The sequence below is a fragment of the Furipterus horrens genome, unplaced genomic scaffold (genome assembly GCF_987537825.1).
Source record: "Furipterus horrens unplaced genomic scaffold, mFurHor1.1.pri manual_scaffold_4, whole genome shotgun sequence".
In the NCBI taxonomy this organism is placed as follows: Eukaryota; Metazoa; Chordata; class Mammalia; order Chiroptera; family Furipteridae; genus Furipterus; species Furipterus horrens.
Window position 1 is genome coordinate 178,042,705 of NW_028327174.1, and position 23,237 is coordinate 178,065,941.

At 41.6% G+C, this 23,237-nt stretch overlaps 1 protein-coding gene across 1 annotated transcript in view; it reads left to right on the top strand.

Annotated features, from left to right (window-relative positions):
* The window catches only part of TMEFF1 (transmembrane protein with EGF like and two follistatin like domains 1), a 121,864-nt gene that overhangs the window by 1,114 nt on the left and 97,513 nt on the right, over positions 1 to 23,237 (top strand). Inside the window, exon 2 of the mRNA XM_090274498.1 lies at positions 13,946 to 14,396. Coding sequence (XP_090130624.1) covers positions 13,979 to 14,396 — 418 coding nt within the window. The 5' untranslated portion in view covers positions 13,946 to 13,978. The remainder of the gene's footprint in view (positions 1 to 13,945; positions 14,397 to 23,237) is intronic.

A 23,237-nucleotide genomic window follows, 5' to 3' on the forward strand; every position in this document is an offset into this window, starting at 1 on the left:
GGGATAGGGAAGGATTCTGAAGCGCTGGAAGAGGATGTGGAGGAAGGGGCCAGGGTCCACCACACTAGCAGCATTCTGGACCAGGATTCCGTCATGCCCTTAGTGACCAGGCATCCCACTTGAGGGGATGGGAGGTTAGGCAGGGAAAGGGATGCTGGGGTGAAAACACAGGTTTTCTCTTTTCTCTCTCACGCCACCCCAAAAGTATTCAGATGGGTTGAAAGCAAGTGATCGAGCCTCCTAAAATGTCATTGTTCCTTCACGTGTGATTCCTGCAATTCTTTTCATGTATTTGAGGAGATTGGAAGGCTCACCGATCCTAAAGTTTGATAGGACATGCTTAAATTATGGAGACCTAACTGATGTAATGAATGAGTGTATTTTGAACACAGTCCACCTGGTTAGAGAAGAGTAGGCCCGAGGAGATTATTTTGGGTTCAGTCTGGAATGGGGGAAACCTGAAGGAGGAGAAGAAAGGCGGGAAGCCTAGGTACTGCACTGGGGAGTAGAAGGAGAACCTGAGGACTTCCCACCACTGTCTGCAGAATGTCCGAGCAGCCTGTGCAGTTCCCAGCTCCCAAGGAGGCAGCCTTTCCCCTCCTGATTTGTGACACGTTTCTTACTTGAGTGTTTTGAGAGGTCAGGCAGGGTTGGACTCAGGCTCAGTTTTCTCCTGTGCGAGCAGGAAAGGCTTCTTGGAGAAGAGTGATTGTATTTATTTTTTAATCCTCACCTGAGGTTATGTTTATAGATTTGAGAGAGAGAGAGAGAGAGAGAAGGGAGAGAGACAGAGAGAAACGTCAGTGTAAGAGCGAAACATTTATTGGTTGCCTCCTGCAAGTGACCAGGGATCAAAATCGCAACCTAGGCATGCGCCCTGACCAGGAATCAAACCCACAACCTTTTGGTGCACGGGACAATGCTCCAGTCGACTGAGCCACCTGGCCAGAGCAGAAGGCTGGCTTTAAAACCTGGCTTGAAAAAGGGGATATTTGGATACATGATGAAGGTAGTTAGGAAGCAGCATGCATAGTGGAAAGAGCAGTTGCTTTGGAGAGAGAGAGATAGTCGGGGGTTCCAATCTAGTTCCGTCACTTCTCAGCCATGTAATTTTTTGTGAGGATAATACAACATTTTATTAAATGTCAGATAGGAAGTTCAACAAGCACTAGTACCATTTTCTCTGTCCATGGTAACGTGTTCCACAAATGTCTGCCAAGCACCAGTTGTGTGCTGAGTTACATGCTTCACGCCAGGGACACAAAGATAAGTCAGAAATTCTGTATTCCCTTAGAAATTTCCCAGTCCAGTGGGAGCGATGGACACAAAGAGCAAATTCCAAAAAAATGTGGGAAGTGCTGATGTACAGCCATATACAACTGGCATTGAGCTCACAGTGACTAACTCATTCTGGATAGAAAACTCAGGGCTAATCTCCCTCCAACACGACTAGAAGACCTTACAATAGAGGCTTTGATTACTACACTGCCTCCTCCCTTCTGTTGTTTTTTATCCTTGTCTGTCTCTGCCCTGATATTCTCTCTCTTAAAAAAAAATCTAATTGCAGTGTGGGCATAGCTTGTAAGCTGCCTCAAACTTACTTTAGAAGGAAGCTGTTATAAATGTAATAAACCTAACAGTTTGAGCATTAGTTGAGGAAGTCTTCACAAAAATTACACAGGGGTTGGACCTTGAGGGATGAATATGAGCCTTTGGTGGACCTTGGAGTACAGGATTCCAGCCAGAGGAAGCCCATGTTCAGAGGCAGGAAAGCACAGCAGATTCAAGGGCATGAAGGTGAGCTGGGTCTGGCTGGGTTGAAAACTCTATGAAGAGAGTGGGGTGGAGTGGAGGGAAGAGGATGCTGTGATTGGGGCCAGATCTGGAAAGGCCCTGTGGGTCATGTGGGTGGGGAGTTTGGACTTGATCACTTAGGCAGTGGGGGAGCTGTCAGAGGTTTACAGCCTGGATGGTGGCATGATCGCTGTGATTTAGGAAGCTCTCTTTGGCAGCTGTGTGGAAGTGGGGCTGGGAGTTTGGGAGATCAGACACGGGTGGTGAGGATGGAGGAGGAGAGACAGATATTGAGATAAAGCACAGTAGATCTTGATGATTGGTTACATGTATGTACAGAGCACATTGTGGTTTCTGCTTTGAGAAGCTAAGTTGATGTGGCTAAAATCAGAAGACAGGATGCTTGGGGGTAGGGTAATTCTTTTAGCTCTGAAGAATCGGAGATTTCTGGTGTGCCTGTAACGGACCGTTAAATAGAGGTGGCTGGTGGACAACTGTAAGTGTGTGTGGCGCTGAGGACAGAGGATGGGGCTGACTCCTCTGCTTTCTTTGGGCAAACACTGAGGATCTGCTGTGTGCAAAAGATACTAATAAGATGACGTTCAAGCCTCAGGAGCTCACTCTCAGGATCTGAAGAGGTTGCAGTACAGAGTAGTTCTGAGTGCTGCACGCAGTAAGAGGTCGGCCCTGGGGGCCCTTGGCCCAGAGAGCGGATGGTTGTTGCTGAAGTGGTGGTAGTGGCGGAGAGAGTCCTCAGAGAAGAGACACGGGCTGGAGTGTGAACACCTACGCAGGGGACTTCCTGTGCCATAAAAGCCCTTTCTGGGGAGGATGCTTTAATAATGATTCCCAGGGAATTTCAGAGAAGCTGGGGTGGGATGGGGAGATGGTTTAGGATGGAGCTGTGGGGGAGGGGATGGAAGGGGTCAGAGCTTTTAAGAACCTTCATCAGGCTTAGAGAGGGGGCTGTGAGGGTAGAAGGACGGACAGGAGGTGGGAGCTCTTGAAACACAGGCTGGTTCTGCTCACAGGCACACTCAGACACAGATGGTAAAAATAAACACTTCCGAGTTACAGGACCGCCTGGAGTGGGTGGTGAAGGGGAAGAGGAGGCAGCGCATTAGAGGAAACAAGTTCTGCACTAGCTTTCAGACTGGAGAGCCCTCTGAAGGGAAGAAAGAAGGCAGAGGACATAGGTGAGTGACCATCTGGGGAGCCAAGGGCTGAGCTTTTGAGAGCAGGTGTGGGCAGGTGTGTGCACAGGTACAGTCATGTCTGATTACTCTTACCTCTGGATAAAAGGAAATTACGAAGGCATCAGAGACATAGTGGGGCTCTCAAAATTTGACATACGCTATACTAGTATTTACAAGGAGAAGCCAGGAAACTTGTTGTGATAAGTCCTTTATAAAAGGAGACATTTAAGATAGCAGGACATCTATATATAATTGGTAAAATAGGCAGATGGCAAGCAGGTTATTTTTAACATATATCCCACAAATACTTATTGAGTGCCTGTGGTGTACCAGGCACTCTTCACGGAGCTGGGTGACAGTAATGAACGAGAGTTCTGATCACTTGCTTTAGACTTTTCACCTGGAACTACTTAATCTACAGAGTTAAACCTGGGTATGGGCCTTGACTTATCTAAAGTGCTGAGATCACTTAATTCTGTTGCAGTGTTCTCTTCCATTGGCTAGGAGCTCCACTAGCCTCATATATAGTCAGAAAATGCCATCTATGCATATTTGGCATAGAAGTGGCAATTAGGTAGCAGAAAAGCCAGGTGGCGGTGGTGCTAACATGGACTGCCAGCAGTAGATGGGACTTTAGAGAACATCCCCTTTAACTTTACAGTTTAGAGATGAGAAATTGACAGGGAGGAAAGAGGACTTGCCTAATGCCACAAAATGAGTGTCAGAGTTGAGAGGAGAGTCCTTGAGTTTTCACATGGGATAGTGGGGATAGTGGGGACAGGCTTGAGGGTACCTAGCAAAAAAGCATCTTAATAATGAGAAGCTTCCAAAAAGGAGATGTGGGGGCATAGGTTAAAGTAAATGATGAAGCCCTGACTGGTGTGGCCCAGTGGATTGAGTGCTGGCCTGCAAACCAAAGCTGGCTGGTTTGATTCCCAGTGAGGGCACATGCCTGGGTTGTGGGCCAGGTCCCCAGTAGGGGGCATGTGAGAGGCAACCACACTGATGTTTCCCTCTCTTTCTCTGTCCCTTCTCCTCTTTCTAAAAATAAATTTTAAAATCTTAAAAAACAACAACAACAATGAAGTTTCACTTTTAGGTTCTTCTCTGTTACTAGGGCCCTGGGAAGCCCCCTGTTTTGCTCTGAGCCTCAGTGTCCTCATCTGTAAAGTGAGAAGATTGGACTGAGGTCTCTTTTTTAATTTTAGCATGTTAGGATCTGTGTTGCTCCCAAAAAAGGTTGTTTGGGGGATGCTGAGTCAGGAGACAGAGTCAACAGTCCAGGATAGGAAGTAGCCTTTCATCCTTTTATAGCAAATTGATCACCCATAGTTTGTTGCCAGGCTTCCCTCCAGCCAATGGGTCCCACATTTCCTGCCACTGACTCACTATTTGTATATACTTTCTTTTTTCAGTCCTTCCCCAAGTCGTGGCCCGGTTCTGCACTAGTGCTAATTCTAATGCCAATCTAGTCTAATAGGAATTAAGGTTCTCAATCTAGATCCCCCCAATCTTGGATTAGTGGCCCCGGGCACATCTCTGTCACTGTGCTTATCACATTGCCTTGTCACCAGCCCATCCACAATCTCCTGTGTTGTGTTACGTATTCATTGGATTAAGAGCTCCTTGATCTTAAGGAATACTCTCTCTCTCTCTCTCTCTGGCGCCAGCACATTTGGTGCTCGGTTCATCCTCGCGTGTCCTCTTTGCCTCTGCTTTCTCTTGGTCCCTCACCCTAGTGTGGACACAGACGTCCCCATCATTTCTTGCTTTGGAACAGTCTCTGGTATGCACTACCTCCTTTCCATTAACATCATCACCACTCAGAGTCCAGCCCCCTGTTATCAATTATTTATCTCCATGATCTCCTTCAGCTCTCTCTGTTTGTATCCTATACATGCTTAAAGATCTAGCTCAAGTGTCCTCTGGTCATCAGAACGCAAGTAACTTCTTCCCTCCTCTGAACACCTGACATGCTCTGTCCTCTATTGTGATGTCCATTTCAGCATGCCTGTCATTTTAATCACATTTATGCATGCCAGCGCTCCTTCCAGATGATAGGGTGCAGCTTGTCTTTGTGTCTCCTGCATATTTTAGCAATGTTCTGAACCTCTGGCAGGAGTTTTATTACATATTTGTTGAATTGTGTGCCTATGAAATAAAAGAGCCAGTAAGTATTTGCATATACAGATGGTTCCTGACTTAAAAGGTTCGACTTAGGATTTTTTTTTACTTTACGATGGTGCGAAAGCAATGTTCACTAAGTAGCAACCATACTTGGGGTTTTGAATTTTGCTCTTTTCCTGTGCTAGTGATCTGCACTGCGTTTCGTGACGCTGGACAGCGGCAGCGAGCAGCGGGCCCTGTCAGCCAGGCAATCCGATGGTAAACGGCTGGTATTCTACAGTGTATTGTGTTGCCAGTGTTCTTTGGATATTGCATTTTGTGTTTTGACATCCCATGTCTATAAAACAGGTCCATCTGTGTCTCCTGCTTCTGGTGAGAAGAAGAGGGAGGGAATTATTTTTGAGATGAAACTCAAGATAATTTCCCAACTGGAGGCATTTTAATATGGATGGAAGAAGTGGAAAGAATTATATTTTTTGAAGCTCTAGTCTATGTTTGTTCTTTACTCCATTGCAGAGGGAATAAGGCAGAGCAGGAGCTATTAATATCATTTTACAGATAAAGAACTGCAGGTTAATTGCCTTGCCCAGAGTAACAGAGCTAGGTGAATGCTGACGTCGGGATTGGAGCCCAGGTTTTCTGCATCCAGTTCTTTAAAAGCAGTAGTTCATGGAAGTCCTGACATGTGTCCGAGGTCTCAACGCCACACATCTTCAATCATGGTTCTCATTCTGAGTGTTGACTTCAAAGAACTCCCTTTTCCAGGGAGGGAAGTAGACGTAAAAGTCGCCAAGTTTCTCTAGTTTTTGTTCAAATTTTGGTACTTAGTTGGACCCTTCATGAACTTAAATTATCATTAGATGGTGTATTAGTCAGCTTGGGCTGCCGTAACAAAACACCACAGACTAGGTGGCTGAAACAACAGAAATGTATTTCTCACAGTTTTGGAGGCTGGAAGTCCAAGATCCAGGTGCCTGCAAGGTAGGTTTCATTCTGAGGCCTCTTCTCTTGGCTTGTAGGTAGGTGGCTGCCATCTCTGTGTGTTTACATTCTCGCTTTCTGAGCCCTGGGGAGGGCTGGGGGTGAGCAGGCTCTCTGGTGTCTCTTCTTATAAGAGCACTGAGCTCCAACCAACCTTATGACCGTAATTACTTTCTTAAAGGTCCAATCTCTAAATACAGCCACCACTATGGGAGTTAGAGCTTCAACATATGAATGGGGTGTGTGTGTGTGTGTGTGTGTGTGTGTGTATGTACAAAGATTTAATGGATTTTTGTATTAGGTGGATGTTAAATGAACTTATTACAGTCTTCTGGTGGTTTAGTCAGTGTTAGTGTTTTGAGAATTATTCTTATTTCTTTCCTTTTTCTGCTTTTGTTCTACTGGAATTGTGCTCTTTTATTTAGTCCTGCCTATGGGTCTTTGCCTAGCCTAAGGGAGAGCTTTATTGCATTTGGATTTTGCTATTTGATTTGACCATTTTCACTTGAAGGTGGTTTTTAGTGTACTGACTGTCTTTTCATGCATGATACTCGTTTTGTGCCTAGCAGTTAGTTTTACGCCTATATCAGAATGTATGCATTCATTAAATGCTTGCTGGGGGCCCACTGTGTAAGGGTCACTGGACTGCTTGTTGGACTACAGCTATGCACGGGAATGGGTAGCGCTCTGCAGACAAGATGATCTGTACTGAGCAGGGTCGGGGGCAGGGAAGGCTGGTTCTGTTGTCATCGTAACCAGTCATGGAAAATGCTCAATAATTTTAAGCTAGAATGTGCTTTCTGGCCTTGAAGTCTCCATTAATAAGCTGTTCCTGGAGATCCCTTTGGGATGTGCTTGTTTTCTTAAGACTGTCAGTCAGGTGCTCAAGCACAATGTCAATTTTCCCTTGAGGGGTGGACCATTTTAAAGCTCCAGATGATCTCTGCAGTTACTTTTCAAACAGACATTCTTATCAGATCAACAGCAGAAATTATTTCAGAGTTCTGGTTGGAGTCAGAGAGGTACACCTGGGAGTGGGTGGAGAGCAGGGAGGTAAGGGCCCCAGGTTTGAGACATGGAGGGAGGAGATGATGGGGAAAGGAGAGGAAAGGAAGAGTCACAAATGGAGCGAGACAGAAGCAGGCGCAGCTCTCCCTAAGTTGCTGTACCCTGGGACTTTTCCCTGATGACAATTAGATTGCTCTGTAATTTGATGTGTAATTTGAGCAAAAACACTAGAGGCTGCCGCTGGATCTGAAAGGAGAGAGCTAAGCAGAGTGGAGGGCAGGAGGGCATTGGAGTAAGATCCGGGTTGGAATCCTGGTTCTTCTGCTTTTTACAGTATTTGTGTGACCACCAGCAATTCACTGAGCCTCACTTTCTTGATCTGGGAAATAGGAATAATAATTCCTATTATTATTGGTGGGGATAAACAGCCTCGTTCTGAGGTTTCTGGGAATCCATGGGGGCCTTTGGGGCACACTGGCTCACACCAGAATCCCTTTATAGCCCTGCAGAGTACAACCACATTGTCCAGGGAGGCCTGCTGTTCTACAGAATTAAGTAAAGCAAATTGGAAACTCTGGATTTACTTAGCTAGTGATTAAATAACAGTTTAGTTAATAGGCTATTAATGGTCTCCAGGTGTTGGTAAATCTGAGCATTTGCTTTTGAGAACAGTTGTATAATTTCTTCTGGTCCTTCAATAAAGGTTTTTTGTTTTTTTTCTTAACAGAAAATATTATAGGCTAACAAATAATGCTCTCAGGAATTCTTTTGGGAAGGATTAAATGATATACTGCATATTAAACACTTAGTGTAGTGTCTGCTCCACCATAAAAGACTCAGTAAAAGTTATCTGTTGTTGCCCTGGTCAGCGTGGCTCAGTTGGTTGCAGTGCTGTTGGGAGTTCAATTCCTGGTCAGGGCGCATGATCCGGTTGCTGGCTCAATTCCTGGTTGAGGTGTGTGCAGGAGGCAGCTGATCTGTGTTTCTCTTTCTCTCTCTTCCTCCCCCTCTCTATTGAATGAGAATAAAATAAACGTTAAAAAAAAAGTTGTCTGCTGTTACTATTGCAGTAACAGACTCAACTGGCCACACTTAGGGCAAGATCGTCTGTGAATTTTGACTCCCCATGAGCCCACTACCACCTGGTGGCAACTAGTGATACTGCACACATTGTGAGGAAGAATTATTAAATTGCTTGGAACTAATTCCGTGCAGTTTGAATTCTACCAAGTATAACAGGACGTTCTTCAGTCAGAGTGTGGCTTATTTTCCTGAGAGTTGGAATTCATATATCATTAAACAAATGAATGACATTTTTCATCTCCACAGTTGGCACAGATTTTTTAAAATGTTAACAGCAAGGGCAAGTGAAGTGGGGAAATAGACATGCTCGTATGCTATCAGTAGGAATGTAAATTGGTATACCATTTCTGGAAGACAGATGGTGATGTAACAGAAGTCTTCAGTGTTTGCATCTTTTGTGTCAACCATTCCTCCTCTAAGAAGTTACCTTGAAGAAATAATCAAAGATAGAAAAACATATATATATATATAATACAAATATATAACATATAAGTATGTATTTATGAAATATCTAAAATAGCATTACCTATAATAGAATAAAATAGGGAACATCTCTTTTACATTTGTGAATCAGATTCTCCATCCTTATAGCAGTAAGTTTTAAAAAGCAGGGGCACTGGCTGCTGTGGCTCAGTGGATTGAGCGTCAGCCTGCGAACCAAATATCACTGGTTTGATTCCCAGTCAGGGCACATACCTAGGTTGCATGCCAGGTCCCCAGTTGGGAGCGCATGAGAGGCAACCACATATTGATGTTTCTCTCCCTCTCTTTCTCCTTTCCCTCCTCTCTAAAAACAAATAAGTAAAATATTTTTAAAAAATGGTCATAAAAAAAAAAAAAAAAAAGCGGGCGCATGAGGAAAGGTAGGCATATTGACGTCTTGGGGCAGAGGAGTTGGGATGGGAGATCGGATCGAAATCTGCTCAAGGAACTGTGTACCTTAAGACCATTCAGTATACCTGCTGATTTCGTTAGTCATAAACATCTTGGTGGATAGAGATTATACAGAAGAGATATTATAGGGGATGTATGTTAATAAATTGCAGTTTGGGGAACACTGATTTACAGGACTTTAAGGAGTACTGATGAAGGCAAGACTTAATTTTGATCTCTGGGGAAGAAGGGGCCTGAATTAGGTCATTGTAGGAACAGTAGAGAAATATGATTGAAGACTTGGGAATTTAGGGGTACAGAGACACATTCCCAAAAATAAATTTCCTTTCATTTAGTTTTGCCCAAGGCCATTGGGCCAAATTACTGTTGACATGTAAATAAATCTCATGATTTCTGATCTGGATGTGCTTGGTATGTGGAGACACTGATCACAGTAGTACTTCATCTAATTTTTGGTAGGAGGTGTTACCTAGTGGGAGACCCTGTCCAGCTTCTGTTTCCCTCAGGTAAAGCGCACGCTGCTTGGTCTCAATCTCAAGGCTCTCTGGTATGGCCAGGTCCCCTCCAGCCTCAGGTCTAACAGGTTTCTCATATTCCCATCTACAGTAACCCCTCCCCAGGCACAGGATGTGAATGACTGGCTTATAGAAGTGTGGTTTTAAATTAGTGTACCATAAATTTAAAGCCTACAACCGTTTTTCCCCCTGATTTTTTGGTATGGAACTTTTCAAGCATGCATGAAGGTCAAGAGAATAATTTAATGCATCTTCGTGTTCTTATCACCCTTGTTGATGTTCAGATATCACATTTTTGGCCAATGGGACTCCTTTCAAGTTTGTTTCTAATTCTTTTGATATGGGTTGGCCAGTTTTAAATGGACTGTGTCATCATTGTCTTGATGCTTTTCTGTTACTCTGAAAAATCAGAGGCTCGGTGAACAGAAGGACTGGGGCATGTTGGCTCTTTCCACGAACAGGAACATGCAATGCTTACTTGATTGCTGCATTCATTGTTGCTTAGCGACATTCTTGCCATAATGTGTGCGACAGCTTAATTTTGTAGGAAGCTTCCCAGGATTAAAAGATGTGAGAAGAGTATGAGGACGAAAAACACAAGAGTTTCAGCAGAATAAGACATTTATTAGGCACCTGTTGTGTGAAAGATGCTGGCTCTACGCTGGGGATGATGGCATGATGACCTAAGGGAGTCATGGTTGTTTGGAGTCACCCAAGTGAGAGCCCAAGAAATAGTTGTGAAGTGACACTAAGAATACCAGACTCTTCAAACTCACAGAAGCAGAGGACAGAAGTGTGCTTACCAGGGACCGGAGGTGTGGGGTGGGGGAAATGGGCAGATGTGAGACAAAGTGTACAAAGGTGCAGTTATGTAGGATAAATAAGTTTAGTGGTCTGATATACAGGTGTGATGACTATAGTTAATAATACTGTCTTGAATATTGGATATATGCTAAGAGAGTGGATTTCAGGTACTCTCATCACATGGAAAAAGGTAACTATGTGAGGAAATATTTTCATTATCCTGAATGTAGTAATCATTTTACTATGTATATGTATATAAAATCAAATTTATGTATGTTATATATACTTTTTATTAAAATGAAAAGATATGTAGATTTTAATAATAACAATGGAGAAAATGTAATATCATTTTGAGTTTTTAAATAATATGTAATTGATAACTCTTATTTTAATATGTTAACAAAGACTTTAAAGGAATATACATAATAAAAAATGGCTATTTGCTCTGTTAAGGGAAGAAAAGGATACCAGACTATTAGGACAGTCCAGGTTCTTGACTTTTCAAGTTGCTGTCTTTGTGATGTTGGGCAATATAGTTACTTTACTGGCCCTTAGTTCCCTTGATTGAAAAGAGGGATAAAGAAAATGTGATATATGTATAATATATATGACATTTGTCCAGAAGGTATCCAGCCGTGTAATATGAAAAATTGAGACATTTATCGAAGAGGTATAAGACAGAAGAAACAGTGTACATACCACAATGACACCTCAGTCCCCTTCAAAGTAGGCGCCTTGGGACCTCACACAGTTCTACCAGTTGCCATCAGCTGCCCCATCGTATTTTCCTGAATCTCATCAACAGTCTTAAATCTCTTCCCTTTAGGGTGCCAAATCTGGGCTGTAGAGGGGCTGAGTCACCTGGGTGATTTGACGTTTCACCAAAAAACTCTGCACGAAACGTGATGCATGAGTGGGCATGTTGCCCTAATGGAGCTTTCAGTCTCCAGTGGCCCATAGCTGTGGTCTTCTGAATCATTCTAGTGGTTTCTGCTGAGGAACGTTCAAGCTTAACACAAAATCTGATGCAGATTCATTGCTCTACTCCCTCAGTCATTTTGAATGCGATGGCCACATAGTACTCATACTCACTCAATGGCATCTACCACCCCCACTGACTAGTACAGTGAAGTTGTTATTGTTCACACATGTGCATTCCAGTTTGCTGTCCTTGGCTGCCAGGTTATATTGATGTCATGCAAACCATTCTTGTTATATTAACAATGGCTGGACTTTTTCTGGACAGACCTTGTGTGTGTATGTATACACACACACATATATGTCACACACACACATATAATATATACAATATATGTGATATATAAAAAAATATCCAGCCACGAAAAAGGAAATTCTGCCATTTGTGGCAACATGGATAGAACTCAAGGGTATTATGCTAAGTGAAATAAGTCAGAGAGAGACAAATACCATATGATCTCATTTATATGTGGAATCTTAAAAAGAAATAAAAATAACTCACAGATACAGAGAGCAGACAGGTGGTTGCCAGAGGCAGGAGATGGAGGGAGGGCAAAATGGGTGAAAATGATCAAAGGTACAAACTTCCAGTTATGAAATAGAGAAGTCCTAGGCAGGTAATGTACAGCATGTTACTGTAGTTAGTAATACTGTATTGGTTATTTGAAAATTGCTAAGGGAGCAAATCTTAAATGTTCTCATTACAAGAAAAAAATTGTTGCTATGTGGTTTGATGGATTTTAACTAGACTTACTGTGGTGAATCACTCTATATATTGGGTTGGCCAAAGGGTCTATATGTTTTTTTCTGTAAAATAAAAGACACATTTTTCATTTTCACCAATAATTTTATTGATTTGGATATCCTGAGTATGTCAGCTGTCTCCTGCTATTGACTTCTAGTGGGTAGAGGCCAGCGGTGCTGCTAAACATATTCCTATGCATAAGACAGCCCCACAGCAAAGAATTATTTGGTTAAAATGCCAGTAGTACCAATAAACTTCGCAAACCACTTTTAACACATTTGTTCTGTCACAGCGCCTTCTCCATACACTGCAAAAATCTTTTCTTTTGCATTTCAGTTGCATTTTTTACCTTTCTTGAAATAATAAAGCATAATATGCCAAAAATGTTATATATTTTCTTCCATTTTCAATATTAAAATGGCTATACAGCTCTGACTGGTGTGACTCAGTGGATTTAGCACTTGTCCTGCTAACCAAAATGTCACTGGTTCGATTCTTGGTCAGGGTACATGCCTGGTTGTGGGACAGATCCCCCATTGGGGGGCGTGCGAGAGGCAACTGATCGATGTTTCTTTCCCTCTCTTTCTCCCTTCTTTTCTCTCTCTCTAAAAGTAAATAAATAAAATATTTAAAAATAATTTAAAATGACTACACAAAAATTCACCAGTTTTAATGTTTTTCTAAAATGCACGCCGATATGACAGCTGTTACAATACGATCTAACAGAATGGTTTCAAATGAAGGTAAAGACAACTAAGCACTACTAGAGCCATCATACGGAAAAAACTAAAACTTTTTGGCCAATCCAATATATTGAATCATTATGTTGTACACCTGAAATTGATATAATGTTAGATATCAGTTATATCTTAATAAAAATTCATTAACAGATAAATGTAGAATGTGCTACATCCATAAAATGGAATATCATTTGGTAATAAAAGGAAACGATGTACTGATACGTGTTGAAGGGTAGATATACCTTGAATGCAATATGCTAAGTGAAAGAAGCCAGTCATAGAAGATGTCATATTGTATTATTCCATTTGTATGAAATGCCCAGGAAAGAAAGAAAGAGAGAAAGAGAGAAAGAAAGAAAGAAAGAAAGAAAGAAAAGCAAGGTGTTGGACTCAATCTATAAGTGCCCAGGCCCTTTCACCTCTGAAATTATATAAATTATTTACTTAGGATTGTACTTTTCAAAGTGGCATTTAGCCCTTAAAGATCACAAACTCCAAACTCTCATTTTAAAGGTGAAGAAACTAAGATTCCTCTAGGCGCATGGATGTATCCAAGGTCACAGACATAGTGATGGGAATATCAGATGTTTTGGGGTGATTTCTTGGTGATTCTGAAGTCTTGATAGTGTTTACATTATCTGCTATATTTGGTTACACAGTGGCTTCTCTGTCTTTAGCTGTAACAAAATTTTGAGAAAGCTGTTTAGTTGAAAAGTTGCCTAACATTCTAAATTTGGAGAATGATTAGTTTCCTAACATGAAGCAAAAATAAACATATTAGAGTTTCACACTGAAGTTCCACAAAAGGTGGTTAACTTTTTTTTTTTTTTTTGGCTGATATTCTCAGTATGGCCAAGACCTACAACCAAGAACCTACTTGAACATCTCCTTGGAAGTAAAACCCCGTTCCTAGTAAACGTCTGAATATTTTCTGGAGACTCTCATAAGTCAACATTAACAGAAAAGAAAGTACTACTGTATTTTGGACAAGGGAATCAAGTCAGAGATTATGTACTGTTAAGTGATTTGCTGACCTTTTTATCGCAGGAGTTCCTAATTATTGTTTCAAATGTTTTACAGGATAGTTAAAGGCCAGGAGAAAGAGAGTGGAAAATGCAAAACAACGAAATTATAAAACCTGCCAAATACTTCTCAGAATTGGAAAAGAGCATCCTGCTGGCTTTAGTAGAAAAGTACAAGTATGTGCTGGAATGTAAGAAAAGCGATGCGCGAACTATTGCCCTCAAGCAACGGACCTGGCAGGCGCTTGCCCATGAATACAACTCCCAGCCCAGCGTGTCCCTGCGGGATTTCAAACAGCTGAAGAAGTGCTGGGAGAACATCAAGGCTCGGACCAAAAAAATTATGGCCCATGAAAGGAGGGAGAAAGTGAAGCGGAGCGTCAGCCCCCTGCTGAGCACCCACGTCCTGGGGAAGGAGAAGATCGCCAGCATGCTGCCCGAGCAGCTCTACTTCCTGCAGAGCCCCCCGGAGGAGGAGCCCGAATACCACCCGGACGCCGCTGCCCAAGGTATCTGCTCCCGAGCCGGCTTGCATGTCCTCACTGGGCACCTGTTCCACATTTCAATTTAAAATCTTTAATTCCAAGGGACTTTATAAAAAAGAAAATTTCTTATCAAACTTGACTTTCCCAATTCGAAATCTCCAGATTACATAAGACATTCAAGTCACCTAGTAGCTAAAAACAGAAGTACCTGTTAGTAGCCTTGCCCCATCTCTTTCAGGGAGAGCTCTCTTAGCTCTGTTATTACTTAAGAATAAAGAAAAATAAGGGGCAACATTAATATAGTTGTCATTAATGAAGTGCCTTAGTTGCTTATCTTAATCTGTTTCAAATATATTAAAGTGGATTTGTTTGAAGATTTTATTCACTCAAGCTTTTTTTTTTAAAAAAAAAAAATGTTTTTGAGGACCTATAATGTGCAAAGCACTGCATTCAGTAGGCCACATTAAAAAAGTGAACTATTTCAGGCTTAAGAAAAGTTGTGAGACCAATAGAGCAAACACCCATTTAGCATTTACCCAGATAAAAAAACAGCCTTTCCACCCATTATAACATTGTGATCTACAGTTTGGGTTTGTGACACCTCAGGGAACTTGAGAAATTCTGGGGAAAAAATCATTTTAGTTTTAATATACTTTCATTGAAAAGAGAAAAACGTTATATAGAATTCTTACAGAAGGAAAAGATTGTCATATAACCAAGGAAGTAATGCTAGAATGTCATAGCTTTTAAAGGTTGGAATTAAGGGGCTATTGAAATGTCTCCAGGTAAAAGGAGGGTGGGAAAATGCATGTAGATAAATTGCCTCTTTTAAGATAAGAATGGCTAGTTTATATAAAGATTCATTGTAGTTTGCAGAAGACACACTTATTAATTCCTGGGAAGGCCAGAAGGCTCCTCAGAAAGTTCTTTAAGGACCCAGCAAGCATTCACCTAGGAAAATCTGATTTTTGGTTTGCAGGATGAGAAATTCATTTATTAATGTCTCCAGAGTAGATTGAGCTCTCAGGGACTGGTTAATTAAAGGTCATAGATGTTGCCTGTATAGAGTGAAAAAGATAACCAATTGAACTGAATAACATTTTGATTAGCACTTTTTTTTTTTTTTTTCTGTAGGCATATAATCCTAAATTACAAAAAAAGTTGGCTTGCTGATCATTTGACCAAGGCTAAGTCCAGGGAGCCAACTGGGCAACCATAGTGGTCAATGTCATGAACATCGTGCTTTGTTTTCCAGGGTGGGAACCCTGTGTCTGAATTTTGATTCTTGAGTCCCAAGTCACAGTACCTTCCAACAAAGTGTTTTATATGGACACTGCCAACTGTCTCTTTCCTCTTCTTATTGCTGCTTTTATGGGGATGGGCTCACTGCTAATAGATAGTGTCCTTGTTTTGGAGATGTTTGTAGCTTCAGCCAGTTACTCTCCATCTTGCTGGCTTTGGAGCCATTCAGTCCCTATGAGGTAGTGAAGGGACTGGTGCTGGGGGAGGGAGTCAGGGAGGTGGGGGAGGGAGTCAGGGAGGTGAGTCAGCAGGGCTGCTTTTCAAACTGCTGTGATCCCTGAGAGATGTTGCTGAGGAGGATGCTGGTGTGGACTGCTCTCGTTCACTTTGCAAATCTTTGATCTGTGTGATTGTGTATTGATTTCATAGGGTTGGTCTAAGAGGACAGTCTTATTTCCCCATTTTCAAATTCAAGGGTAGGATCTAGAAAGTTCATCCCATAAGTGTTTTTCTCTTTCTTTTTGGAGGAAATGATGTTAATTCATGTGTTCATAAACACAATTTATAAATTTCCAGCAAGAAGGGAATAAATATGGATTCACAGTGTCCTTCCTATAGTGATATTTGCTAGACACTAACTTGTAAAAGAGATTGATATTAAATTGGATGTTTGTACATACATGACAATGAGACTTCTCTTTTTGCTGGTGATTATTAATGTATAGCCAGATGTTACCTGTTCCTGTGTCCAGGTCAAATCTGGAGGGTGGTGGAGAACCATGGCGCTTTGTCAGTTGGGGAGTGTGTCCAAAGTAATCTGTTAACACTGGCAGATAAGGTACTAGAATGCTTTCTATACATTAAAACAGCTTTGGGGTTACCCCACTCATTTTGTATTTAATTTACTTTTAGGAAATGAAAAACTGGAATTGTCAATCATCCTTTCTGGGTCCTTGTGGCTCTCATTACATCACGTGTATTTTGACACATGGAGTCTGTGTGTGTGTGTGTGTGTGTGTGTGTGTTTATGTTTTATTTTAGTTAGGCTCTCTAATACTGCTGTCCAGTATAGTAGCCACAAGCCACATCAGGCTAGTAAACCCTTGAAATGGGGGTAGACCAAATAAATATACACACTGAATCTTGAAGACTTAGTACCAAAAAAAGAATGTAAAATCTCTCACTAGTATTTTTATATTGATTACATGTTGGAATGATAATATTTTAGAAACATGAGATTTGAAAATATTTTACAGTAATTAGTTTCACCTCTTTTACTTCTTTAATGTGGCATATGAAAATTTAAAATGATATGTGTAACTCGTATTATATTTCTGTAGGACAGTACAGTTCTAACACGTTACAGGGTAGATGTAGAATTAGGTACTCAGAGAATTGTTGGGATTTGTTAACCAGGATGGAGCCTAGCAGTCAGTATTCCACTAGAGGCCTCCCTCCAACAATTTTTTTGTGTGAGATGGTTTCAACTTCGTCATGTTGATTACTGTACCCTGGGTATTATCAGCTTTGTCAATGACTTTCTTAAAATGTACATCCGTGTTTGAACACAGTAGTTTTAAAACGAAAGTTTAACACTTAAGAACGTATTTTCAAAAACCCCCACATTTTCCCCTTAAATATATTAAAACGCTTTATATTCTGCAGATTTATGATATGTGATTATTTGTTTTTGACACTTATCTCGCATTTTAAGATAAGCGAGATTATCTTCGGGGAACAGGTTTGCAGAACAGATTAAGGGAAACCACAAAATATGCTGGAAGCGCAGGAGGGTAGGAGGACTAAATGTCAAATATATTAAGCAAACTAAGCTTTCGGGTAGTATTTAAATATCTTAAGAGAACTTATATTTAATTTCATATGCTGTTATTTACTATAAAGTTATATTTGAATAATGCAAACATGGCTATTCAAAGCTATAATTAAGTAATACAAACATTCCTTAATAAATTCCACAACTACCGCTATTTAACCCAATCCTATTCTTTTGGGGTGAGAACTCAAGTCCAGGGGACTGGGTTATACTGCCATTGATGACACACTGGCATCACTGGTCTGTGAAAAGCCCTCTTATTGTGTTACTTATATATTTATTCCCTTTTTATCCCCAGTCAGCACTTTCACACTCTTCTCCTATCCCTTAATCATTCTTATATGGTTGTGTATTCTCTCACATGTTCTTGAAATCGTGCATTGCTATTTTGTGTGCATATATTTTTAATTTACATAGATTAAAAATTGTGCTGTAGATACCATTTTCTTGCCCCTTCTTCACTTAGAATCATGTTTTTAAGATCTATTCCCATTGCAGCGTGTAAGTCTAATTTGTTTCTCTTAGTTGATGCACAATATTCCGCATAGTGCATCCACATCTTATTTATTTATTCTCCCAGTCTGTCCCATTTCTTTTGTTCCGTTGAGAAGACCTGGGGTTTTGCCTGAACACAGTTTCCTTCCCATTCTTTTCCTGCTGATATTAAATTTACTCAGATTGCCCAAATGAAAGAACACTCCCTTGACTGTGTTCTCTCGTCCCAGGAAAGCCCTTAGGCCTTCATATCCATTTTGCACAAGATTGCATTGTTTTCTACTGCAGGTGGCTTTGTGTTACCTGGGGGAGAGATTGCATGGTGTGAGTTGGCAGCAGGTTGCCACTCTCAGGGTGGTCTTCTTCCAATTAAGAGAAGATTCTCCCCATCTGAACACTAGCTTCCATTCATTGGAGCTAATATTTGTGTGAAAGTTAATTAGCTACTCCATCCTGCTTCTCTAGGTTTAAGCCCCAGCTTCTGCCAAAGCTTCTCAAGAGGCCTGGCTTTTTTTCTTTAAGATATGTATGTTAGCACACATTTAAACTAAAAAGAATAGTTTTAAAGTACAGTCATTTCTGTGCTCCTGGACATGAATACACTCTCTTTATGTTTGTAGCTCTAGAGAGAAATTTGGAGATCAAAATTTGGAATATGCATCTATATTCTTAATAATAGATGGTCTTGTAGTGGATACAACCTGGGGGCTGCATTTTAAGATACAGAAGTGATCAGCTGAGCAAGTGAAGTAGTGAGAGGCTAGGTGTTGTAATAGTTGAGCTTAAATTTTGGAATAAGAAGACTAGGATCAGAATCCTGGTTCTTTGAATTAGCCAAATAACTTTGAATGTTGTACTTGGTTTTCTATAATAATACATCCTTCAGAGGGTCATTGTAAGGATTAAATGAGGTAATGCATGTAAAATAGTAGCAGCTGTCATCATCATCATCATCATGTCTCTAATGCCTAGAATTGTTGAGATAAAAATGAGCATTTAGATATGGGAGACAGGAGCAATTGTGAAGGCGTGAACTCAGGCATATCATCTGAAATGAAATCAAAGAGAAAAGAGATGAAAGGTACCAAAATATCTAACGTGTCCAGTCTTCAGAGAAGGCACTTTCAGATCTATGACTAGAAAGGAAACAGAGGCGGCAATCCTTTTTACCATTGCTGCTCACATCTGAGGCACCCTGTTCTTAGTGTTAAGCCCTCCCCCCATTCCTTGGTCGCCAGCCTTGGCTGGCCACTCCGAACACACTGCTCTTTCTCCCGAGCTGTGCTGTGTTGGGAGAGCTGTGACCCACTGCAGCCCATTCATCCCTCATGCATTTCCTACATGGCCAGCAGGGTACCAGGCCCTGGGCTGGCTTTTTATGAGGAGGAATAAACACTAGTCTCTGTCTTCAAAGCATCCGGAGACCTGAAGGGGAGGTAGTGAAACCGCCAGCTTTAACAGGTGCTGTGCCAGAGGCAGGCTCAGGGGGCAGAGGCAGCAGGAGGGAGGGGCATCTAGTAGAGGCCAGAGCCATTGGAGTTGGGAAGGATTCCTAGGGAGACGTTTCATTATCTCTGGATGACGCACAAGGACTCTTTTAACCTTCTCTTTGAAAAGTAAGATTTTTACCTTTTCTTTTACCTTAATTAGAGACTAACTATGCTTGTTACCTAACCCCTTGGCCTGAAATCATCTAACCAGTAGCTACGTTCCTTATGTTAACAGAAGATTAGGAGTTAGGCTCCTCCCAGTAGCCATTAACATTCCCCGCATCCCATCTTCTGGAATAATGGAGTGGACACAACGATGTAACCAACTTGTGTGAAAAAATCGACAGTATTTTTCTCCAAGGAGACGATTCTCACGATTGGAAGTGTAAAGCTTCCCAAGAAAGCCTTGTAGTCACAGCCAGAAGATTCCCTGGGTTAGTGGTTTCCTTATTGAAACTCCCGAGTTGATATTAATGTCATTGTCCTTTAAAAATAATGGTGTAAATGTGCCACCATCAAAAATGGCATCATTTTGTATCCATATGCTCTTTTCTCTTTTTGTTCAAGGCTTCAGCCAGTAAATATTACCAGGCATCCACGGTGTACCAGGCAAAGTCATTGGGCCCAAGGATAAAAGAAATGAATAAGGCGTGGTCCCAAAATAATATTAGAACAGGGTGGGGCCAAAGGAGGTTTACAGTTGTGAATACACAAAACAGAGTTTAGTCTTGTATCATTATTTATTAATTATTGTATTATTTTCCACACGAACAACTGTAACCCCACATTTGCCCCACCCTGTATGTGTTAAGTGCAGTAACCTAAGAGTGAGTATAGAGACAGGAAAGAGCTGAGGTTTCACAGAAGAAGTGGCAATGATCCTGATTGAAGTAGGAGTTAGGGGAGAGGTTGAAAAGGGGAGATTGGTGTAAGAGTATGCATTCGAGTGAGTTGTAGGGACAGATAGTTACGCCCAACTTCAGGCTGAAGGAAGTGAGTCAGAATTAAGACAAAAAGCATAGCCTTTAAGAATGTGAGTAGTTAGTGGTAGCATTGAAGGGTGCACCGGGTATTTTGAAGTGTAAGGTAAGAAAGATAAAGTAGGGTTAGAAACAGATTATGAGGATTACTTAGGGTGGATTGAAAACAAAGAGGAGAACCTCAGAGGAGTATTAAAAGGTAAGAGGTTGATGGAGCAAGAGGCTGAGTCCCAAAAGGAGACTTGAAAAGAAGCAGAGAGGAAGCTGTATAAAATTTAGGAGAGGGTGATGGTTCAGAAACTAATAGAGAGAAAAAAATTCTAATAAGTATCATCAAGTGCTGTGGAGAGGTTACTTAAGAGGGACATTCACAAGTGTCTTTGGATCTGAATATTTACCCCCAGAGGGCAGTGTTAGCAGCAGCAGCCAGAGGCAGGAGAATGAAGAGAAATGGCATGCTGAGGAAGGTAAGCCAGGGAGGGCAGACCCATTTTTCAAGGAGGAACATTTACAAGATAATTATGCAGGGGAAACATAGTGACCAGGAAATAGCGCGACGTCCCCCCCCCCCCCCCGTGGATATGGAACACGTGTTCATGGCTGGATGAGAGTGAAAGAGGGAGATCTGACAGAGGAAGAACTTAAACGGAAAACCCACTGTTGGCCTCGCACTGTGGTCTCCTGCTCTTTCGGAGCTGCGCACGCTTCAGTTTAGAACTGATATCACCGTAGCGAGGTCATCGATTCTTGATGAGCGCGGTCTCTGACCACTGTTCTGTAGTCCGCAGTTCTAGCAATGACGTGATGAAACATTTCATCATTACCTCTCAAGGGAAAATTGCTTTGGATTTATGGGTTTTTAAAAAGTCAGCTGTGGCAAGGGGACCTGTAGACATGCAGGCCAAAGCAGATGCTATTTCAGATACATGCTGTAATGGGGGACCCTGTCATTGAAGTAGGATGATTTACTCTCTGCCTGCAAAATCTTTGAACGTATGTTTTCTGCTACTGTTTTTCAGAATCATTTGCTGTTTCAAATAGAGAACTGTGCGATGATGAGAAAGAGTTCATACATTTTCCAGTGTGTGAGGGGACCTCTCAACCTGAACCCTCGTGTTCAGCTGTCAGAATAACAGCCAATAAAAACTACAGGAGCAAAACCTCTCAGGAAGGTGCTTTAAAAAAGATGCATGAGGAAGAACACCATCAACAAATGTCCATCTTACAACTGCAGCTGATACAAATGAATGAGGTGCATGTGGCCAAAATCCAGCAGATAGAGCGGGAGTGTGAGATGGCAGAGGAGGAACACAGGATAAAAATGGAAGTTCTCAATAAAAAGAAGATGTATTGGGAAAGAAAACTGCAAACTTTTACCAAGGAATGGCCTGTTTCCTCATTTAACCGGCCCTTTCCCAATTCACCCTAAGACTGTGGGGGTGGCTCCCTTGTGATTACTGTGTGTTGGCAAAGAATGTTTGGAACATGAACTTGAGGCCAGTAACCTGTAACAGAGCTACAACTAGGAAACTTAGAGTGGTAGTAGTCACTTATTTAAGAATTCATTCAGGTAAACAGTTGCACCTTCTTACGTGGCAAAGAAGCTGTTATAGTCTTCTGAAACTTATCACTATGAGTGCTATAATTCTGAATGTAATGTCTCCTAATTAGAATTCATACAAGAACCATGTGGGATGGTTGCTGTTTCTTTTTTTTTTTTTTCTTTTTTTTTAAATCAAATGCAAGTGTGACTATAAAGGAGTGTGGCTGCTTTTTTTTTTTTTTTTTTTTTAATAGACATAACTTTTTTACCCAAATGAATGCTCTCGCATCAAACATGGCTGTCCCCGGAGGCCCCACGTTTCTCCGGTGGCGAAGCTGTTGCTCAGCGCTTGGTAGAGGTCTTCAGGAGAACCTCCATGAGAGCTGCAGCGCCTGGTTCATTTTTTTGGTGGCATTCTCTGAGTGTGGACTTTCTGATTTTAAACAGCCCAACATTTGGAAGGGTATTTTCTGATGTGGCCCCTACACTGCCTTTTAAGGTCTTCCCCCAAACAGTTCAAATAATGTTGCCAACAAAGGTAGCTGTGTTGGAACTAAGGATGTAGCTACTTTGAGGGAGAAATGTTCGTTTAGATTTCTACATTCTGTCATGTTTGCTTTATTAAAAGAAAAGACTTGCAATTTTATAGTCACACTGTGTATGTTCTTTAAAGGTGCTGCCTTCCTTGCTGTGCTCCAGTTTTGGCCTTCCCTCTGTAGTTTCCTCTCCACTTTGTACTACTGATTTAATGGTTGCCCTTGTTTTTCATCTCTAGCCACCTAGGGATCCTTCGCTCACGTGCTCCTGGTGCTAGCTAATAGTAATGCTATAAAGTTTACATTACACAGTTAGCATTGGGCTTTTTAAAGAATCCATTACCAAAAATATTTGCAAATATGGATTGATAAGTGAATATTTTGGTTGAGCTGTGATACAGCTTCTCCTGTAGCCTAGTTTTAAAAACAACTCTGCGAGCTGGGCATGGCAGTAGCTGGCAGAACTGAAGTGGCACTTAAGTGCCAAGGCTGGTCAACAGTTTCTGAGAATGACATCGCAAGGCCACGTGGTGGGGAAGGTGTGGCCGAGGCTATGTAGGAGGGCAGGACTAGGAGTCCGGGCCTGAATTCTGAGTTTGGTTCTGCCTCAAGTGCTCTCTGACCATGGGTACCTTTTAATCCTTGGCTGTGGTCTTTCTTCTCCATAAAATAAGGGAGTTGGTCAAGATACTGTTCAGCATTTGCCAAAACTCCTTGACTATAGTGTGGTCTGCATAGTCTCGAA